A 20460-nucleotide genomic window follows, 5' to 3' on the forward strand; every position below is an offset into this window, starting at 1 on the left:
AGCTTTGACAAATGTTTTTCAGAATGCTGGAGTGCAGGTCTTTGACAGAAAGAACATGGGTGGCTGGCGCTGAAGAAACATTGGATTAGGTTAAAACAGTTCCAAGACTGTCCAACGTGGCATCTATTGTAGTGACTTACACACAATCGAAATACATGCTTGCTTATTAAATGACAGAAGTGAAGTCTCGTGAGTGGTCTCTACTCCGTGCCTGAGGGACTGCAGTAAGACAAGATTTGGGGTCATCCAGCGCATGGGTCAGTTCCTTGTAACGTGGGAAGAACAGAGCCAAAACTGGCCCAGCAGCTATCTCTTATTTTGTAATTTGGGTTATTTCATTCTGTTTATATGGCATGGTAAACTTCTATCCTTTAAATATTATGTAGACATAATAACTGTTCCTGAACAAAATTTTTAGGTAGCATAAAATATTCTTAATAGACTTATACCATTTATGTACTGTGTTACACTAAGAGAAATAAAAGAATTCTTGTTATTCTTGAGGCATGCTTAGTTCTATAAGCATAAATGCAGTAGTAATCTGAAGAGCATATTCAGTAAGATTAAATCTGTAAGTTAAAAATTGGTCTTTATTATTCGTTGTAAACTTACATAGCTTTAACTTCATTTGTTTCAAAAACTAATTTTTCCCTGAGCAGAGTTTTATAATTCCAATAACTTTGCTTGATACAACATGCCTAACCTACTTGATTCAAGAAACTGCTTAATTATCAGCAAATTTGGTTACTTAAAACGTTATTACTGCTTTGTTGCCTATAATAGAACACAGATTTAAAACTTAAATCCCACATTTCTGACTTTTGCTAATCTGTTTTCTATTTTGTTTTGTTTGTTGAAAATTCAAATACTTGTCTTCAATTAAGAATCTTCTAAAGACACAAGGTCAACCTATTTTAAAAAGCCATAAGAACTTCTGGTTTCCCAGCAGAATCTGGTTACTGGAAACTGTCACCTCAACACTTATCAGTTACCCAGAGTTCAAGTTTAATTTATAATAGGCAAATCTCCAAAGTATAATGGAAATGAGTCTATGAAGAAAGGAAGCCAATAAAATAAAAATAAAAACTTCAGCTATCGAAACATGTCAGAAAAATTATGTCAGAGATGGGTTTTATTAATCTACTTTGTGTACTAAAATTTTTGGCATCGTGCCTATGAAAATACTAGATTGGGCTGAATATTTTAGGGTAAAAATCTACAGTGGTTACCAGAATTCACAAATACACCCGAATCTGGAGCACGTGAGTAGACCTCACCTTTAGTTTACAATATTATGCAATACAAACAAAAGTCTGCAAACCCAGCTTTCACGGTTATTCTATTATTCTATATAAAGTCCAAGAGTCTGAAAGATAGTTGCAACTGGCAAAATTTTGAAAAATCCATCTTGGGCTGTTCAGGCTCTGAGGAGCAAGAGCCTTTGGTGAAAACTCTGGCCAGAGGACTTGAAGGAATGTTCCAGGAAGGCAAATGATAATTAAGATAGCAACTAGGAGGAAGAAAGGGACAACCAGTGAGGGGCACTCCATGGAGGGTTATTGAAATTCCTGTTTCTGCCACCTGGTAGCTTTCAGAGTTTCAATGAATTGTTGTTTTCCAGTTTAGGATTTCTAATTTCCAAACTGGGGGTTGATGGTGATAATAATTTTTACTATTACTTCAGGTATAAATGAACTAATAAATGTAAAGCACTTTTATATGGGAAATTATCAGTTCAACAAGTATTAGCCATGGTAGAAAAGATGATAATGATAATTAATACCACCATTTCATGAGTTAGCATTTTCCACTGGTGGTCCACTAATAGCCTTTCTTGGCTCACAAAGAATTGAAAATAACTCCAAATAAAGCCATTCTAGAGGAGCAAATTGAGCTCACTTTATGATCTTCAGCTAAAAGCTGTAATGAAAAAAGGTTCAATATTATCATAATGAAGTAGGCAGGCAAACAGGTTAAAATTGATTAGGTTTGTGAGCTGAAAAACCACGCCTTCACCACACCCCTGTGTGACCTTAAGCCCTACCTGATACCTTCGCCACACCCCCGTGTGAGCTCATCCCTCTAACTGGTCACACCTGGGTGCCCACCAGCCAATCAGGTTAATTAACCACTCCCCTTTGGAAGTGGGTTAAAAGCCTGGGACATAGTGTGTCCCACCCTTCTCTTCTTCCCTGGCCTCTTGCCAGGAGGGGGCTTGCTGTAGCCCTGCGCCTCCTGGCCTAGATTCTCTTCCATGTGGCTGGTTCCTGGTGCTCGGTATGAACCTAGATTTACCCCTCTCTCTTAATAAAGCTCTCACTCTTCTACGCCTCTTTCTCACTAAATAAAGGCTTAAAATGTACCGTGCTGCCTCGTTTATCTGTGCGCTGGTATTTAGAATTCTCTAAATATTAGGCAAGAATCCTCTTGGGCTTATTAATATTGGGGATTTATTAATAAGCATATGGTGAAATAGTATGACACCCCAAATTCCGGTAGCACATGTGGCACTCCAGGTAGCACTTCTGGGAAATTTTAAGGGGACACATTTTTGTGTAAATTTTAAAGGGTCATGTCCGATTTCAATAATGCCAATGGGTTCTTACAGAACACATGAAATTTTGCAGGGTCTGACTGAGGCAGGATGTCATCAATTATTTGTTGCCTTTGCTCACAAAACAGCTGTTTAAGAAGGAAAACAAAATGCAGCAGTCACAGAAGTTGGGGAGCAGGATCTTAAGTGATGAAGCTGATGTTATTTCCTTTCCATGTCTTAGGTCTGGGTGGAAAGCACGAGATGACAGTGGTGTTTCTAATTTAGTAGTGATCCTTATGAAGTGCCTCACATTATCAGATTACAGGGGAGTGGTTTTACGTTCCGTTTCCTTCTGTCCACATAGTAGCACAGTAGTCCCTCCCCTCAGGGCTTCACTTTCTGTGGTTGCACTTATCTGTGATCAACTGTCACAGAGAACTACTAATATTTTTTAAGGTTTTATTCATTTGAGAGGTAGAGTTACAGACAGAGAGAGGGAGAGACAGAGAAAAGTCTTCATCTGCTGGTTCATTTTCCAAATGGCTGCAAAGGCAGGAGCTGGGCCAATCTGAAGCCAGAAGCCAGGAGCTTCTCCAAGGTCTCCCACATGGGTGCAGGGGCCCTAGCCCTTGGGCCATCTTCCACTGCTTTCCCAGGTGTACTAGCAGGGAGCTGGATCAGAAGAGGAGCAACTGGACATGAACCAGCGTTGCAGGCAGAGGCTTAACCTACCATGCCAGAGCGCTAGCCCCCAAAACTATTAATAATTAATATTTGCCCTCTTTTGAGATCCATTCACATCATTTTATTATACTCTGGTGGAAAATATGTTATTAATTACCCTATCGATGATTAATCTCTTGCTGTGCCTAATTTTTAAAGTAGACTTCATCACAGATATGTTACAGAGGAAATAAATGTAATATACATAGGGCTTGGTACTGTCTGTGGTTTCAGGTATCCACCGGGGTTCTTGGAACACATCTCCACAGATATGGGTTGGGGGGGGGAGGAGGCTTTGGTCCTTGATGAGCGATGGATAAGCCATGAGAACACTGTATTTCTAGGCACCTTGTAAGGAGTATGATCAGCTGAGAAGTCAGAAGTGAAGGCACACGGTGGGTACTTCAGATGTCCTCCTTGAGTAGCACCGCATACTTCACTGACACTGCTAAGGAGAACACTTAAGAAGATGCATGTGTTGGATGGATGAGAGCAAAAGAAAAGATGCCATCCGTACAGTGGTCTGGTATGGAGACTTCACTCCGTCCTTCTAGATGGTGTAGGCAAGAGTGGAGCATCAACAAAGCTTTATTCCGTATTCTAATTAGAAGGGAAAACTGCTCTTTTTAGTGACTTCATTTCAAAAGAAAAACAAAGCTATTGAATTCTTTGGCATTTATATGGAATTATATTGAATATTTTATTGAGTATTATGTTGATTTTGAATATTAAATTTCTTTATAACGTACTCCTTGCAGTTTACGTTGGGAGCATATTTCCTACGTATTTCTTGGCATGGTCATGATATCCATAAACACTGAGAAACTGCTGTACATCCTTGAACCTAAGGATTCATGGGCATTTACAAACTCAAACAATCCCTGTATCACGGGGCTTGGAATTGATATAGACGTTCAAATTAAAATGTGACTAAGTCATGAAAATAATCAAAAAGGTTTATCCAAGGGAAAGAAACTAAGAAGAAACAAGGTGTTGAAATGAGAATGAGAAGGACTGTCTGGAGAACAGGGATCACTCTAGAGAGAGTATGTGGGGAAGACTTCTCTGGGAAGACACACTAGAGAAGCAGAGTTCCTTACATTTAAGGCAGCCACAGAAAAAGCAGAACATGGTACCTTTTCCACAAACAATGGGAAATACCAATTCTGGGTGGCACAAGTGCACCTAGAAATCATTTCAGGTATAAATGTTGCACTACGCACATTGCTTACCCCTCACTTTTCATTACTCTATAGACATTAAATTAAGGAGAGTTTAACATGTATGAAAGTAATATTCCTGAAAAACTGGAGAAATGCATCTGTTTAGATTTTCCTTAGCTTAGGGAATGAATTGTCAGCATTCACTTCATTCTAAGAGAATGAATGCAAATCCATACTGTCAAACACACATGTACAGACAATATGCCTTTTAGATGGATGATTTCTATTGTTTTCATCTCCACAACAACTTCAGCATTAATAATATATTTGGTTTTTATGAACAAAAGCATAGCCCTTTCTGATACTGAAAAAAATGGAAGTGTTGAAACTGACAAAGTATCTGAAATGAAAGCTTTTAGAAGCAGTGCATTTGTTAAGTAGGATTTCAATATTTTACAAGTTAAATATCATTCATTATATTTAATCACTTCCTCCAAAGGCTTCACTCAGGCCGAATGGAGCAGCCAGGCAGAGACACAGTAGAGAATGCAATGAATTATTTTACCTTTACCTACCATATAGTGAAAAACTGACAACTTATATAAGATACATATGCATATTCAGCCATTTCTGATTTGGTTATAGATTATTTCTCTCTCCTTTGGATCTGGTACAAAGAAGTCAAATCTTTAAAAATAAATGCATTAGAAATAATGCGGGACTGGTGCTGTGGCGTAGTGGGTGAAGCCACCACCTGCAGTGCCGACATCCTATACGGGCGCTGGTTCCAGTCTCGGCTGCTTTACTTCTGATCCATCTCTCTGCTATGGCCTGGGAAAGCATCAGTAGATGGCCCAATTCCTTGGGCTGCTGCACCCGCATGGGAGACCTGGAGGAAGCTCCTGGCTCTTGGCTTCAGATCGGCCCAGCTCCAGCCATTGTGGCCATTTGGGGAGTAAACCAGCAAAAAGAAGACTTTCTCTCTCTCTGCTTCTGTAACTCCGATTTCAAATAAATAAATAAATCTTTAAAAGAAAGTTCATTTAAAAAATAATGCATTTCTCATCAAGGAATTACACCTTTAGCTACACATTATTTTGAAAATTATTCCTCATCTATCATATGCTTTTTGAACACTATTCTCATTCAACTTACTAGTTATTTTGAAATTTTTATTTTATTAATTTAGAATGTATATACATATTTTTATATTAATTCTGAGAATTAAACTAAGAAACAGAAAACTAATTTTTAGTTGACTGAGTAATTTCAAATGTGCATTGCTAAGCGCTCCTCCGGCTATTCTACAGAAAATTCAATATTTTCATGTTGCTGGTCCTGGAGATTATCTTTCAACTCTGCGTCTGGTTTCACTTTCCTTTATTCATTTGTTTGGGCTCTGTTAGAGCACATTTTCGTTTTGGCACCATTTTTAAGGAGGTCTTATACCCATGGGTGAGCTCTAAGGAATGGCACCGCTGCAGGTAAAGATTAGAATGTGGACATATTTTAATTTGGAACAGCTGTGTGAGAAGATTAACATGGATTCAGTTGTAAAGCTGAACCTATCTGTAATCAGGTAGATTAATTCCCAAGAGGAGGGCATTCCACAAAACATCCCGTGTCTCAGGTCTTTGGGGTCTTGTTCCACGGTGCCACTTATCTGCAGTCTCATTCATCAGCTCTCAGGATGCACCGGCATCGTACTGACCTGGGTTGCTCTAAAGGAGTTGTGATTTGTCTGAATGAAAAATGAATATAAACGACGCATTCAGTAAACCCAGCAAGAGGCTTGGGCAGAAAGTGGATTCATAGACATCTGCAGATCTTTTTGAAGAGCTCACTAAATTTTCCTTTACAGTTTGCAATTTTAATGTCTTTTAAAATTTGTATTTTATTGTAGTAAGAATGGTGAACATGAGATTTATCCTCGACACATTTTCAGAGCAGAATCTATCATGACTGACTAGAACAAGGTTCCAGAGCAGATTTCTGGAGCACATTCACTGCACTTCACTGAAATCTGATTTCCACGGATGAGTAAATTTCCATTTCCGCCTCCTCAGCACCTGGAAGCTACCAATTCACTCTTTGATTCTATGAATTTGACTATTTTAGATACCTCGTGTAAGTGGGAAACTTATTTCTGTTCTTTCTTTCTGTGATCGCTTATTTCACTTAGTGTCTTCAAGTTTCATCCATGTTGTTGTATAACCTTGAACTTACTTCTTTTCAAGGCTGACTAGTATTTCACTGTATGTGTTCATATTGCACTTTCTTTACTTATTCAAATTTCAATGGACAGTTAGGTTGTTCCCATTTGCAGCACTCTTCAAAGTGGCCCAGAATAAACAGGGGACTGCTCTTCAAGATCCTGATTTCTGTTCTTTACTGGATTAATACTCTGAGGTAAAATTGCTGGATTCTATGGTAGCTCTAGATTTAATTCTTTCAGGAGCCTCCATATTGTTTAAAATATCAGCCGTGCCATTTTGACTTCCCTGGAGCAGTGTACCAAGGTGAAAATTTCTCCATATCCTTCCTAAACCCTTGTCTTTAGTTTCTTTCATAAGAGCCATGTTGACATGTTGAGGTAATATCTCACTGTGGCTTTGATTTGCATTTCCCTGATGATCAGTAATGCTGAAGTATTTTTAAAAAAATATCTCTGGCCATTTGTACATCTTCTTAGGATAAATGAGTAGACAATCACTGGTCTATTTTTTTAATGGGGTTATTAATTTTATGGGGTTTTCTGTGCTATTGAGTTATTTAAGTTCCTATGTATTTTATATCTATCAATCCTTTATTAGATACATGACAGAGAGAGATATACACAGAGAGAGAGAGAGACAGACAGACAGAGACAGACAGAGACAGAGAGAGCGATAGAAAAGACAAAGCTCTTCTATCCATTAGTCTATTCCACAAAAGCTCCCATGGTTGGGGCTGGTCCATTTTGAAGCCAGGAACCAGGAACTGACAAGTGGCAGGCAACCAAGTACTTCAGCCACTACCTGTTGCTTCCCATGGTGTGCATCAGCAGGAAGCTGGAATCGGAAGTGGAGTCAGAACTCAAGAACAGGCATTCTGATAAGGGATGCGGGGGTCCCAAGCAACATCTTAACTGCTGTGCCCAATATCCACTCCTAGAGTTTTCTATCCTTAAGATAATAGCATCTTCAGAGGCAATTTCATTCTGCTACTAATTTATAGTTTCATTCCACTGTGGTCATTAAAGATACTTGATACGATGTACATCTTCTTGAACTTGTTAATGCTTGTTTTGTGAACTGATATGTGATCCACCCTGCAGAACACTGCTCCACACCTGAGAAGAATGCCTTCTGCTTCTGAGGGGTGGAAGGCTCTGCGTTTGTCTGCTAGTTCCAGAACTTAGAGCTGCTTTCTAAGTTCTGTCTTTCCTGACAGATGTTCTCTCTGGATATTCTATCAAATACTGAAAGTGGAGAATCGAAGTTTCCTACCATTATTTCATTGTTAGCTCTTCTTTCCTGAAGAGATAACATGGCAGTGTTAAAATTATTAGACTATTGGCCGGCGCCGTGGCTCACTAGGCTAATCCTCCACCTAGCGGCGCTGGCACACAGGGTTCTAGTCCCGGTCAGGGAGCCGGATTCTGTCCCGGTTGCCCCTCTTCCAGGCCAGCTCTCTGCTGTGGCCAGGGAGTGCAGTGGAGGATGGCCCAAGTACTTGGGCCCTGCACCCCATGGGAGACCAGGATAAGTACCTGGCTCCTGGTTTCGGATCAGCGCGGTGCGCCGGCTGCAGCGCGCCAGCTGAGGCGGCCATTGGAGGGTGAACCAATGGCAAAGAAAGACCTTTCTCCCTGTCTCTCTCTCCCACTGTCCACTCTGCCTGTCAAAAAAAAAATTATTAGACTACTTGAATAAAGAATATTCCTTTCCCCTTGGCCTATTGATAATTATGAATCTGTCCTGTAATAAGACTCACATTTCCAACTTTTGTTAAAAGTACTTAATTTATTTTATAATTGAATGTGTGCTTTCAGCTGGAGCTTAAATTCCACAAACAACGGCCGGCGCCGTGGCTCACTAGGCTAATCCTCTGCCTGCGGCGCCGGCACACCAGGTTCTAGTCCTGGTCGGGGCGCCGGATTCTGTCCCGGTTGCCCCTCTTCCAGGCCAGCTCTCTGCTGTGGCCCGGGAAGGCAGTGGAGGATGGCCCAGGTGCTTGGGCCCTGCACCCCATGGGAGACCAGGATAAGTACTTGGCTCCTGCCATCGGATCAGCGCGGTGCGCCGGCCGCAGCACGTCGTCCGCGGCGGCCATTGGAGGGTGAACCAATGGCAAAGGAAGACCTTTCTCTCTGTCTCTCTCTCTCACTGTCCACTCTGCCTGTCAAAAAAAAAAAAAAATTCCACAAACAAGACACAGGTCCAGTATTATTGCACCTTGTGTCTAGGGAGACCCCATGAGTATAGTGCAGAGTGAGGGACATGCAGGGCTCTGCACGGTGAGTTGTGGGACCTGAGGCCCAGCACGTGAACAAGCCCGCAGCAGGAACGATATGCTGGAATGTTCCCCAGGTGTGAGGGTTTCCTTGGATTTTCAATGATGAGATGGAGTTACTCAACAAGGTGAAATGTGTACATTCTTACAATCGCGCACCTGTACTTTCACACTGCTTTTCAGTCTGATGATTTCTTCGGTAGAAACATTCATAGAATCAAACTATCACTTGAAAAGTACTGACAATTTACCAACAGCTCGGTCTGTTATTCAAATGTTACAGCATATGAATGAAGTTGACATTTTGAGATTTCATTATTGTTTATCGTCCTTGTCTAACACTTTCAAGGAACAGTGGTTTTCTACTTACTACTCATTGAATTCTTTATTTAGTGGAGGGTTAAGCTTGTGATTATAAAGTAACAATAAGAAAAGGAGGAGGAGGGCGGATGGGAGTAAGGGAGGTGGGGGGGGTAGAGTGGGAAGTATCACCATTTATGCTCTTAAAATTAAACATATGAAATACATGAAATTTGTTCCCTTTATATAAATTAAAAATATTTTAAATAAATAAAATCACCAAATGTTACAACAAAAGAAAAAAAATAACTAAGACGTGCTTTAAACTGTATGATATAGCACAAGCAGTATATTAACAAGGAAAAAGATTTGCAGTTAACTTGAAGTCATATATTGATATGTACATGTTTCAATTACTTGATCATTTTCAAATACATACAGACTAAATGAACCTGAGTGTTTTAAAGTGTTTCAAACCTTTTGTCAACTCTGTATCCCAATATGAATAGTATTTTGTCTGCCAAACCAACTTTATTAATTCATGTTTTTCTCTCTTTATAACACAGATAATCAACCCATGCGTGTTCCTCAAACACAAAACAACCCATCAGAACTAATGATGGAACACATCTTTCTAAGTGGTACAGTCCAATCAAAACTAAGAGAATGAGCAGTTTATCCCATAGAGGTTTTCTTGGGAACAGATGCATAATTTTAGGCAAAATTTTTGAAATAACAAGCAATAGTTTAAATTTATTGTTATATGTTATAAATGGAGCCTTGGTATTTTAATAGAACAGGTTGGGAACAATGTGAAGAGTTGGTAAGAAAGTTGAATAAGCTGGTGATAAGACCCTTAAAAGAAAAAAAGAAAACAGCCTGAGTTTGATCAAAGCTGATATACTCCACAGTGACAACAGGTTCTCAGGGATCCCTCCCCAAGCATCCTTTTCCCGGCAGTAAAATAAGCATTAAAACAAACTCATTCCCACTCTAAAACCCTGTTCTCATAATCTCCATGGCTTGTTGCAACAGCACTCTTAACACAGTATAAAAGGATTTGGTTTCAGTCTTTTCTTGAATCAGTTTTCAAGTAAGCATGTAGTTTTTCCTGTTATAAACTCTTTTTTTTGGTAAATCTACAAAATAATACATAGAGACTTTTCTGAAAACTTAGGAAATCTGAGTATTATCACAATCTTTAATAGTTACATTATGTAATATGTTTATCTTGGAGAAACTGAAATTGTTCCTATTTTTTCATTGTCTTCTGATTTCATTCTTTTAAAAAAATATTCCTTAAATCTGATTCTCTGTGTAAGAATCCAATAGGACTTACAGGTCCAAATATTTTGTGATTCTGTAAATTCCATAAAAAATCCTATTTACTTTCTACTTCAGCTATTGGTGTATAATCCATGTTTCACAAGACTTTATAACTGGGGCACTAGTGTTTTTGATCAAAAATTATCCCCTCACCACCACTACCCATTATCTGTTACAAACCACCTAGATGAATATTAGAATTGAAACACAAAAATTTCACTCACTTTCTTGTCTTTATTGTATTTGGCAAATATCTCCTGGGCTCTCTCTTCTCCTCCGTCCGTGAACAACATGATAATCTTATTGCAGTTGGCTCTGGATACATTATACTGTTAAAGGAATAATAATAATCAGTACTATCATATCATCCATAATCACTGACAGTGTCTATAAAGCAATATGCAAAGAGCATGAGCAGCTTGCGAGAAACGAGTAGAACTGCCAGTTAAATAAGTTCATTCTAAGAACCTGTTGTTAGCGCAGCCCCCACCCCACCCCACCCCACCCCCGCCCCGCTTCAAGGGCCTCCCCTCACAGCTCACTTCCTTGGGGTCTTTGATCCCATGTCACTCCATCAGTGAGACCTCTCCTACAAATAGCTTTTACATCACACTCTCCCTCCAGACTGTAATCGTCAACACAGCGTTTCGGTCTCCTTAGATCCAGTCCATATTTTCTTCCTTCACTGCTGGCTCCCCCAGTGCAGTATAGACTCCACAGGGGCAGGATGTTTCATCTTTTCCTTCCAAGCTGTCTCCCTGCCTCACACATAATCATCTCTCAGTGACTCATTAATACATGGGTTTTAAACGAATCAATGGTTATGATGCCAACTGCATGTGCCTGCGATTTTATACCCCAAAGAAACAATACAAATTAAAAATGTACATACCCTTTCATATATATTTTCAATTTATTTCTAAACATTTGTTCCCTTCGTGTTCATTCTATTTATTTGCTTTCTGTTTCCACAATGACAGCCCCTTAGGGACTCCCTAACACACGAGGCTTTCCATTCTTTGGCCATTGCTGAAGCCTGTTCCCAGAATATCCTCCTAACCTCTCGCCTTCGCATCCTGAAAGGCTCAGCTCCAGCAATTAATCCTCCTAAACCTCAAGGGCTCCCAAAGACTTGGACGTGAGAGATCGGTGGATTAGCACGGAAGGCCATGCAAATGAACAATTAATTTACAACACAGGACTTCTGTGAGGTCTGAAACAATGATCTTAGCCTTTCTTTGGCTGCAAAAAATGTGTTTGCTGAAATGTTGAGAATAAAAAATAAAAAATCACTGAGTTCTGAATGCTCAGCTACTTTGCAAATGTCAACTCTCTCGCTCAGTGCTGTCCAAAAGACAAAGAGTGTGAGCCTAAAATGTAATTTTAAATTTCCTCATAGTCCCCTTAGGGGGAGTAATAACAAATTATTCCTAACCATAAATTTCACTTAGCAGTCATCCAAAATGTTATCAATTCAACATGAAATCAACTTAAAAATTGTTATGATGTTATACATGATTTTTCCTTCGACGCCTTCAAACTTCTGTGTGTATTTTAATATTTGCAAACATTCTGATTCTGCACAACCACATGTCAAGGGCTTGGCACTCCCATGGGATTGTGGCTATCACGTGGGACAGCACAGTCTTGGTGTTAAAATGGCTAATATTTTTAAAGCACATGAATTCTCCTTTAGTGAACACTCATTGAAAGTCCACACTTTATCTTTTTCTTCAAAGAACATAAATCCCATTTTCTGTTGTAAAAAATAATGAAGATAACATTTTACCCTATTGATGAAAAGATTCTATAATTCATATTAGCTCACGCCTTATTGACTAGGTTGTTAGAACACTGGCAGTAAAAGCTTTCAATGAAGCGTTGTGAAAACACAAGTATTGATTAATACACCTTGGCACATTCAAGCACCATTCTTAAATTTGGAATAGCCAGTCTGAAAATTTGATTATACAAAAAGTTACATATTTATCATCAAAATACTTTTGTAAAGGATACCTGGAATCCCCTAACTAGAATCAATTCTATGATTAGTCTGCACTGACAAGCCAATAAATCAATATGTACCTAAAGGCCTGTTTTATAACAATGAGAAAGATTTTATCATAGGACATGGTTTTATTTTTTGAAATATTATAATTATGGAATTATATATATGAGGTATTATAATTATGGAATGCAAACATCCACATAAGCTAACATACTAGGTCTTGCTGATCATCTGTATACTTGTGTAAATAAAATGATAGTAAGTTTACCCAGGAGAGATAGATGTTAGGATACAGAAAACTAGAGTATGGGAAAAGCTAAAAATTATTTTGCTTTCGTCATGATTCTCACTGAGTAGCCTTCTCAGATCTCAAGGTGCAGCAAAACATATCACAACAAGTTTTACTTGCAATTGTCCAAAGAATCATGCAGTCACAAACAATTAACCTAACTGGCTTTTAATCAATTAAAAGAACCTAATGTAGGGGTTGGCATTGTGGTACTACACGTTAAGCCACTGCCTGCAGCACTGGCATCCTATATGGGTGCCAGTTAGAGTCCTGGCCGCTCCAGCTCCTATTCAGTTCACTGCTAATGTGCCTGGGAAAGCAGTGGAAGATGGCTCAAGTGCTTGGGCCCCTGCACCCATGTGGAAGAAGCTCCTGGCTCCTGGCTTCAGCCTGGCCCAACCCTAGCCATTGCAGCTATTTGCAGAGTGAACCAATGGATGGAAGATCATTCATACCTTCTCTCTTTCTCTTCTTCTCTATCCATAACTCTTCTTTTCAAATAAATAAAATAGTTTTTTAAAAAGAACTTAGCTTAATAAAATTATAAGAAGTAGGTTGATATATGGTATTTTAAAAATGTATTTATTTATTTGAAAGACTGAGCAAGCTTCCATTCACTGGTTCATTCCTCATATGCCTCCAACAGCCCCAGCTGAAGCCAGGAGCTGGAAACTCAGTCTAGGTCTCCCTTGTGGCTAGCAGGAGCCCAGTTACTTAGCCGGTACCATTGTCTCCCAGGGTCTGTCTTGGTGGGGAGCTGGTGATGCACTGGAGCTGAGAATCAAACCCAACTACTTTGATGTAAGGATGAACATCTTCTAAGACTCATATCTCCATTCATTCTTTCCTGGGAGGGGCAGGCATTATAGTGTGGGAGGTTAGGCTGGGAGTGAGGATGCCTGCATCTGAAATCAGAGTGCCTGGGATTGAGACCAGCCTCCAGTTCTGACCCAGCTTCCTACTAATGGGTATTTTTGGGAGGCAGAAGACAATGGCTCAAGTACATAGCCCCTGTCACCTGTGTGGAGGAGCCAGATGGGGTCCCTGGTTTCTGACTTCAGTCTGGTCTAGCCCTAGGTATTGTGGGTATTTGGGGAGTGAAGTAGCAGATCAAAATCTCTCTCTCTCTCTGTCACTGTTTTTCAAATATAAATCAATGCTAAAAAATAATTAAATGAAACTTGTTGTGGGGCTAAATGATAATTCTATTTTTCATTTGTGCCACTGATCTTAAAGACAAACTTTGCAAGGACAAAGGAGGAGCAGACCCCGTAGTGTGTTATAGTAAAAGAACTAGCACAAAATGCTTCAGGGTTGAGTAAGATGAGCCCACAGCATTGCGGGGAATTATTTCAGTGGAAAATTTCCATCTATAGGGCAGATGTAGAAAGTAGAACACAGGCCGGCGCCGCAGCTCACTAGGCTAATCCTCCGCCTAGCGGCGACGGCACACCGGTTCTAGTCCTGGTTGGGGCGCCGGATTCTGTCCCGGTTGCCCCTCTTCCAGGCCAGCTCTCTGCTGTGGCCAGGGAGTGCAGTGGAGGATGGCCCAAGTGCTTGGGCCCTGCACCCCATGGGAGACCAGGAAAAGCACCTGGCTCCTGGCTCCTGCCATCGGATCAGCGTGGTGCGCTGGCTGCAGCGCGCCGGCCGCGGCGGCCATTGGAGGGTGAACCAACTGCAAAGGAAGACCTTTCTCCTTTCTTTCTGTCTCTCTCTCTCCCTGTCCACTCTGCCTGTCAAAAAAAAAAAAAAAAAAAAAAAAAAAAAAAGAAAGAAAGTAGAACCCATGAGACATACACAACTGGCATCGCTGACAACTGTGGAGAAGTGGCAGGAGAGGCAGACAGGAGTTAAGTCGTATTTGATCAACAGCCAGTAACGGACCTGGGAGTTAGCATGGCCTCTGCAGTGAGGCTGCCTCAGAAATAGGACTGGGGCTCGTGATCATTTCACAACTTGAACTGGGCAGGAGGGAATGTGGTCAGGCAAACCAACCACGCCGAGAAGAAGAATTACAGTGCCAACAGGTAGAAAAACTCCATTACGGACTCGAGAAAAAAAGAACTTTTATTCCCTTTTTACAAAAAATAATTTCTATGCCTTTACTAGAGAATACATATACCTTAATCAAATAGCCTGATCTCACAGTTTTGAGCTTCCAATTTTTATTAACGAAGATACATTTTTAAAAAATATACTTATTTCACCACAGATGGCTGCCCTGGAAGACGGCAACACTGCATGTCTCTGCTGTTCGGCCTCCTTACTTGTTTACTGAATGGTGTGTATGAAACAGCAGGATCTCAGATCCCAACCCACGTATCGCAGCCTCACCCAACGTACTGGAGCTTCAGCTGGTTCCTATCCCGTGTTCCCTCTCTCTGGGTCCCTATGTCCCCATCCAGCTACTAGTCCAGTTCAAAGGACTTGGGGCAACCTAAGCCCCTGCCCACACCATCCAATCAGCTACCCCTGTTGCCCTCCTTAGCATCTTTCCACTTCGGTCCCCACACGGGGCCTCCGTCATGGCTTCCTCACTTAGCAGCGTCATTCTCACACTACGGATTATCAGTTTGCTCCTGAGCATTTTCCAGACTGACACCGTGTGGCCTTTCCATTTACATCACGACCCACGGCCCCCCACAACACTGCTTATATCCCACACCTGCTGAACCACCCACCATGCTATAAATGCATCGGGCTGTCTCCTACGTCCATGCTTCATCCACTCTGTTCTTTTCAAGGATCTTTCCTCTCTCCTCTGCTATTTCTTCAAAAACCTCATTTTCTTTTCTTTTTTTTTTAAAGATTTATTTATTTATTTGAAAGGCAGAGTTACAGAGAGGCAGAGGAAGAGGTAAAAGTAGAGGCAGAGAGAGAGAGAGAGAAAGATCTTCCATCTGCTGGTTCGTTGCCCAAAATGGCCAAAGCCAGGAGCCTGTAGCTTCTTCCAGGTCTCCCACGTGGATGCAAGGCCATCTACTGCTTTCCCAGGCCATAGCAGAAAACTGGATTGCCAGGACTTGAACCGGCACCTGTATGGGATGCCGGCACTTCAGGAGGCAGGTTTACAGACTAAGCCACAGAGCTGGCCCCTAAAAATTTCATTTTAAGCAAATGGCCACACTTCTCCTACCTTCCCTGGGCAGGTGGAGCCCCTCTCCAGGGCTGTTCTAGCACACACTGTATGGCCCGCGTGGGCATTTGCTAGGGCGCTGTGGATGAGGTGCCCATGTGTTGTTCTGGACCTTCCTGAGAGCTTTGAAGGAGTTCACAATAAAATGGAGGACACGACCATTTGGAAACACTGGCCACAGTGTCAGCAACATGCTATACCTGGGTGCAGTGCAGCCCAGTGTCTGATGGTCTTAAGTTCAGATTCTGACAGGTGGTTCAGGGCCATCCTCACCAGGAAGGAATTTCCACTCTGGGGACTTGTCTTCCTGTTCACCTTAATACCTACCACATGCAGGCTGGCGCTACGGCATAGTAGGCATTATGCCTTTGCCTGCAGAGTCAGCAAACCACATTAAAGCTGGTTCATGTACTGGCTGCTCCTCTCCTGATGCAGCTCTGTGCCAATGGCCTGGAAAAGCAGTGGAAGACGGTCCAAATGCTTGGGCCCCTGCACCCATGTGAGAGACCCAGAAGAAGCTCCTGGCTTTGGATAGGCCTAGCTCCAGCAGTTGCAGCTATCTGGGGAGTGAACCAGTATAAGATCTCTCTCTTTGTCTCTCCCTCTCTGTTTGTAACTGCCTCTCAAATAAGTAAATGAATCTTTAACAAATTATATTTACCATTTGGACCTTTCTGTATATAAAGACCCAAACTGGAAGTTTAATTCTCAAATATTTCCAGAAACTAACTGGTGACTGACAGCACAAGTTTCCAGAAATATTACAATATAAATATTGTAGTAACTGAGATAAGAAAAAGCAATGACATTCTATATAGGTCAACTAACTCTCTGGGGCTCATTTGAAATCAAATGATTAGCTGATGCACAATTTTAAGACAGTTTTCAAAAATTAAGGAAATAAAAGATCTGAAAGAAAATTTACATTCTGTATAACATTTGAATTTTGGATTTAAAATTTTAAAAATTTAAATTTAAAAATTTCAAGAAAGACATCTACTTCCTAGACAAACCTTTTTCTTTTTTCCTAAGGAAATTAAAAACAGTCCTAGACAGTAGTATCTACCGGGATATTGAAATTCAGATACTATAATTCAATAATGAACCAAAAAAAAAAAAAAGCACAGAACTGATACTTACATTAAGCAGCTGCTCAAAAGCAAAACTAAAGCCCTTCTTATAATCTGTGATTCCTTTTGCTGTGATATTATTCACTGCATCTTTCAACACTTTCTTATTTCTTACATTTGCTTGGACAAGGTGCTGAAAGCAGCTTACATCCTGAGCATTGCTGTTAAACTGCAAGAGATTAAAAAAAAAAGAAGATATGTAAGTGAACATGAAAATCAGCCAGCACGTTTTCATTGATTGTGCTTTATACTTTTCAATCCCACTGCATTGCCTTCTCTTTTAAGACAAGTGAGCAGATGGATAAAAAAGGTGCATGGAAGACCAAGTGGTAACCTTCTCCTATGTCTCTAACCCATCCAGTATCTGAGCCTGTCCCTTGCATTCTTAAAGTCTGGTTTCCTTCTTCATAAACTCAAGATGTGAGTTACATAAGGTGCCTGCCTTCCAGTTCTTAAATGCGATGAGCATGCAGACAAAAATCCAAAAGCAATGAAATAGATTTAGAATCCAGAAATAATATGAGAGGCCTGCCCAGGATTCAGGAAGAAGTTGAACATTTTCATTGCCTCTCCTCAAGAAAGACTGGTTGGAAAAAATAGTATACTGAATGACAAGGAGAGATGTTTAGACATTTTGATGGCTGAGTCTTTCCTTGGGTGCTAACACGGAAAAGCAACCTTTGTTCGACCTTACAGAGGATCACTCCAGAGACTGCAAAGAATGCAGGTAGCCACGCACACACAGCTCACTGAGTTCTTGCCACCAGTGACTAGGCTATGGGAGGAGAGAGCTACACTCCAAGACACCTGCCCCTAAACGAGTAATTTCACCAACTCCATAAAGAGTATTCACTCTGTAAGTTATAAAGTAATTCATTGATTATTTCAGAAAAGATAAGAATAGAAGTACTGCGAATCAATTCAGGATACTAAAATGAGTATGACCAACTCACCATGGATGGACTCTGTCATTTGTCTAAGTTCCTTGTCTAGACTGCCGTATCAGTAAAATGGGAATAGTAATAATAAAGATAAAAACTTGCAGAGGACTGGCCAAATAAAATGTTGAAGATACTCTCAGATCAAAAACACATAATTCAATGATTTTTATGGGTTAATCACAAGTGAATCCATATTCTTAGCAATATAATGCATTATTCTTTTTTTCTCTGAAGATCACAAAGCTTAATTCTAAGATTCCCTGCACAACTCATCAATCTATTAAGTGAATATGTAGTAGCAGCCTTTTGTATGCCAAGAATCTGGCAGGTGACAAGTTTATGCTTCCATACATGAAGTAAAATATTCATGCATACACAGGTGTACTCACATATGCCACATACAAGGGGACTTCAAAAAGTTCATGGAAAATTGAATGAGAAGGTAATACCTACGTTTTATGGATTTTCTGGCGCCTCCTGGTGTGTGTGTTTGGGAGTAAATACTGATATGGTTCTTGCTATGTGCTGAGTTTACTACATACTTTACAAACATTCATCATTTCCTCTTTGAAATGTTGCGTAAAACAATCATGATCACTATCCTTATTTTACCCTCAGGCACACTGAGACACAGAGAGGTCACATAACTTGTCCCCAGTCACAAGGCTAATGAAAGACAGAGGCTCAGGGTCCAAAGCTGCACTGTGGCGCACAGCCCGTGGCTGTAGCTGCCCCCACATTGTTCCCAGTATGGTATGACAATCTATGATTCACTCGACATAAAGCAATGTGAAATTGTGCTCCAGACCACACTCTCAGAGGAGAGGTTCTAACTCACACGCTGAGCATTTGGGGAAATTCTCCTGAGAAATGGCATTTCCTGTGTGGGTTCAGAGAAATGACCCAGAGAAAGACACAGAAAGAAGAGCCCAGGCAAATGACCTGTGCAAAGGCCCTGGTGGGTATATGCTGGAGAAGAGGAAGTCTTTCAAGGAGATCAAGAGCGCCATTCAATTGCATATGAGGACAAATAAAACAAAATGAGTTGAGAGACAGAGCCCAGAGCGAGAGAGCATGAGAGAGGAGCTAAATCACACCAGGTGTATGGGAAATGCCGAGGAAGTAGCATTTTTGCTGTTGACTGGAAAGTCGTTCAAGATTTTAAGCCAAATGCAAGATGATTTAATCTAAAACTGTAAGTGTCCCCCCTAACTGCTATGTGGGAAATGGATTTAAAGTGAGCAAAATTCAGAGGAGGAAGACCATTAGGAAGCTGGTTGAAAATACACTGAATGCGGTATGAATCACTGAGTGACAAGGGACTAGGTGGTGGGCAGCGCATCGGATTAGCCCCCTTTCTGCCTTGCCTGTTTGAGCATCAGTACAATTTGAAATGGTTGGTGGCTGAGGCTGTGAGGGACTCTGGAAAGGCCAAGACAAGATGCTCTCTGGGGAAGCCAGCCATATTCACCCACACCTGAGATCTACGACGTCCAGCTGTGGACGCGTGGGCACAACCGCCGCTGTGCCAGCACAGCCATGCTGGAACACCAGCCCGCAAGGGCACTTAAACCGGAAGGAAGTGCAGCCGAAGACTGAAAGGTCAAGGGCACTGTCACACTCACCCCTGGTCACTCCCGACTTGCTGTGTGTGGAGATGCAGCACTGGACCATGTTCACGGGAGGTGGGTCATCCACCCCCCACACCCCCACCCAAAGCTGTGATGATAAGAAAGGCAACGAAGGCGGGCTGAAGGATGTCTGGCTTCTTTGTTTCCTCGGGACTCCAACCACTCAACCAACAGGGCAGTGTTGGGGATTCCAGTAGACTGTGTCTCTGTCAAAAACACAGTTCTGCCTTGCTTTCCAACCAACCATGTTTCTGCATTGGAGTCTTAGCTATGTCTAAGTGTAACGGTGGCTTCAAACAAGCTATTCTTCTGAAGTACGAGAGAGAGAGGCGGGGAGGGGGGGGGAATCTTTCATTTACTGGTTCACTCCCGAAATGGCTGCAATGACCAGAGCTCAGCCAGGCCAAAACCAGGAGCCAGGAACTCCATCTGGGTCTCTCACATGAGTGGCAGAGACCCAAGAACTTGGGTTATCCTCCAATTCCTTCCCATGCATATTAGCAGGGAGCTGTATCAGAATCAGAACAGCCAGGACTCAAACTGATGCCCATATAGGATGCTAGTACCATAAGCGGTGGCTCAATCCACTGTGCTACAATGCCAACCTGAGTTGAGTTTTTAAAAAACTGGATTTTAATTGTGATGCAGAAGTTACAGCACCATTTGGTTTTGCACAGACAATATTTCCACTCAGATGGATAAGTTTATATTTTGAACTAGAGAATATAGGGAAAAAGAAAAGAGAGAGGAAGAAAAGAGAGAGGGAGGGGAGGGAGAGAG

At 41.2% G+C, this 20460-nt stretch overlaps 1 protein-coding gene across 14 annotated transcripts in view; it reads right to left on the minus strand.

Annotated features, from left to right (window-relative positions):
- The window catches only part of CACNA2D1 (calcium voltage-gated channel auxiliary subunit alpha2delta 1), a 524460-nt gene that overhangs the window by 62346 nt on the left and 441654 nt on the right, over positions 1-20460 (minus strand). For all 14 annotated transcript variants that reach the window (XM_070069807.1, XM_070069805.1, XM_070069803.1 and 11 more), the window contains 2 exon segments: positions 17119-17277; positions 10767-10871 (listed from right to left, as the gene is read on the minus strand). In XM_070069807.1, the coding sequence (XP_069925908.1) occupies positions 10767-10871; positions 17119-17277 (264 nt within the window).

Source organism: Oryctolagus cuniculus, chromosome 3 (genome assembly GCF_964237555.1).
Source record: "Oryctolagus cuniculus chromosome 3, mOryCun1.1, whole genome shotgun sequence".
Lineage (NCBI taxonomy): Eukaryota > Metazoa > Chordata > Mammalia > Lagomorpha > Leporidae > Oryctolagus > Oryctolagus cuniculus.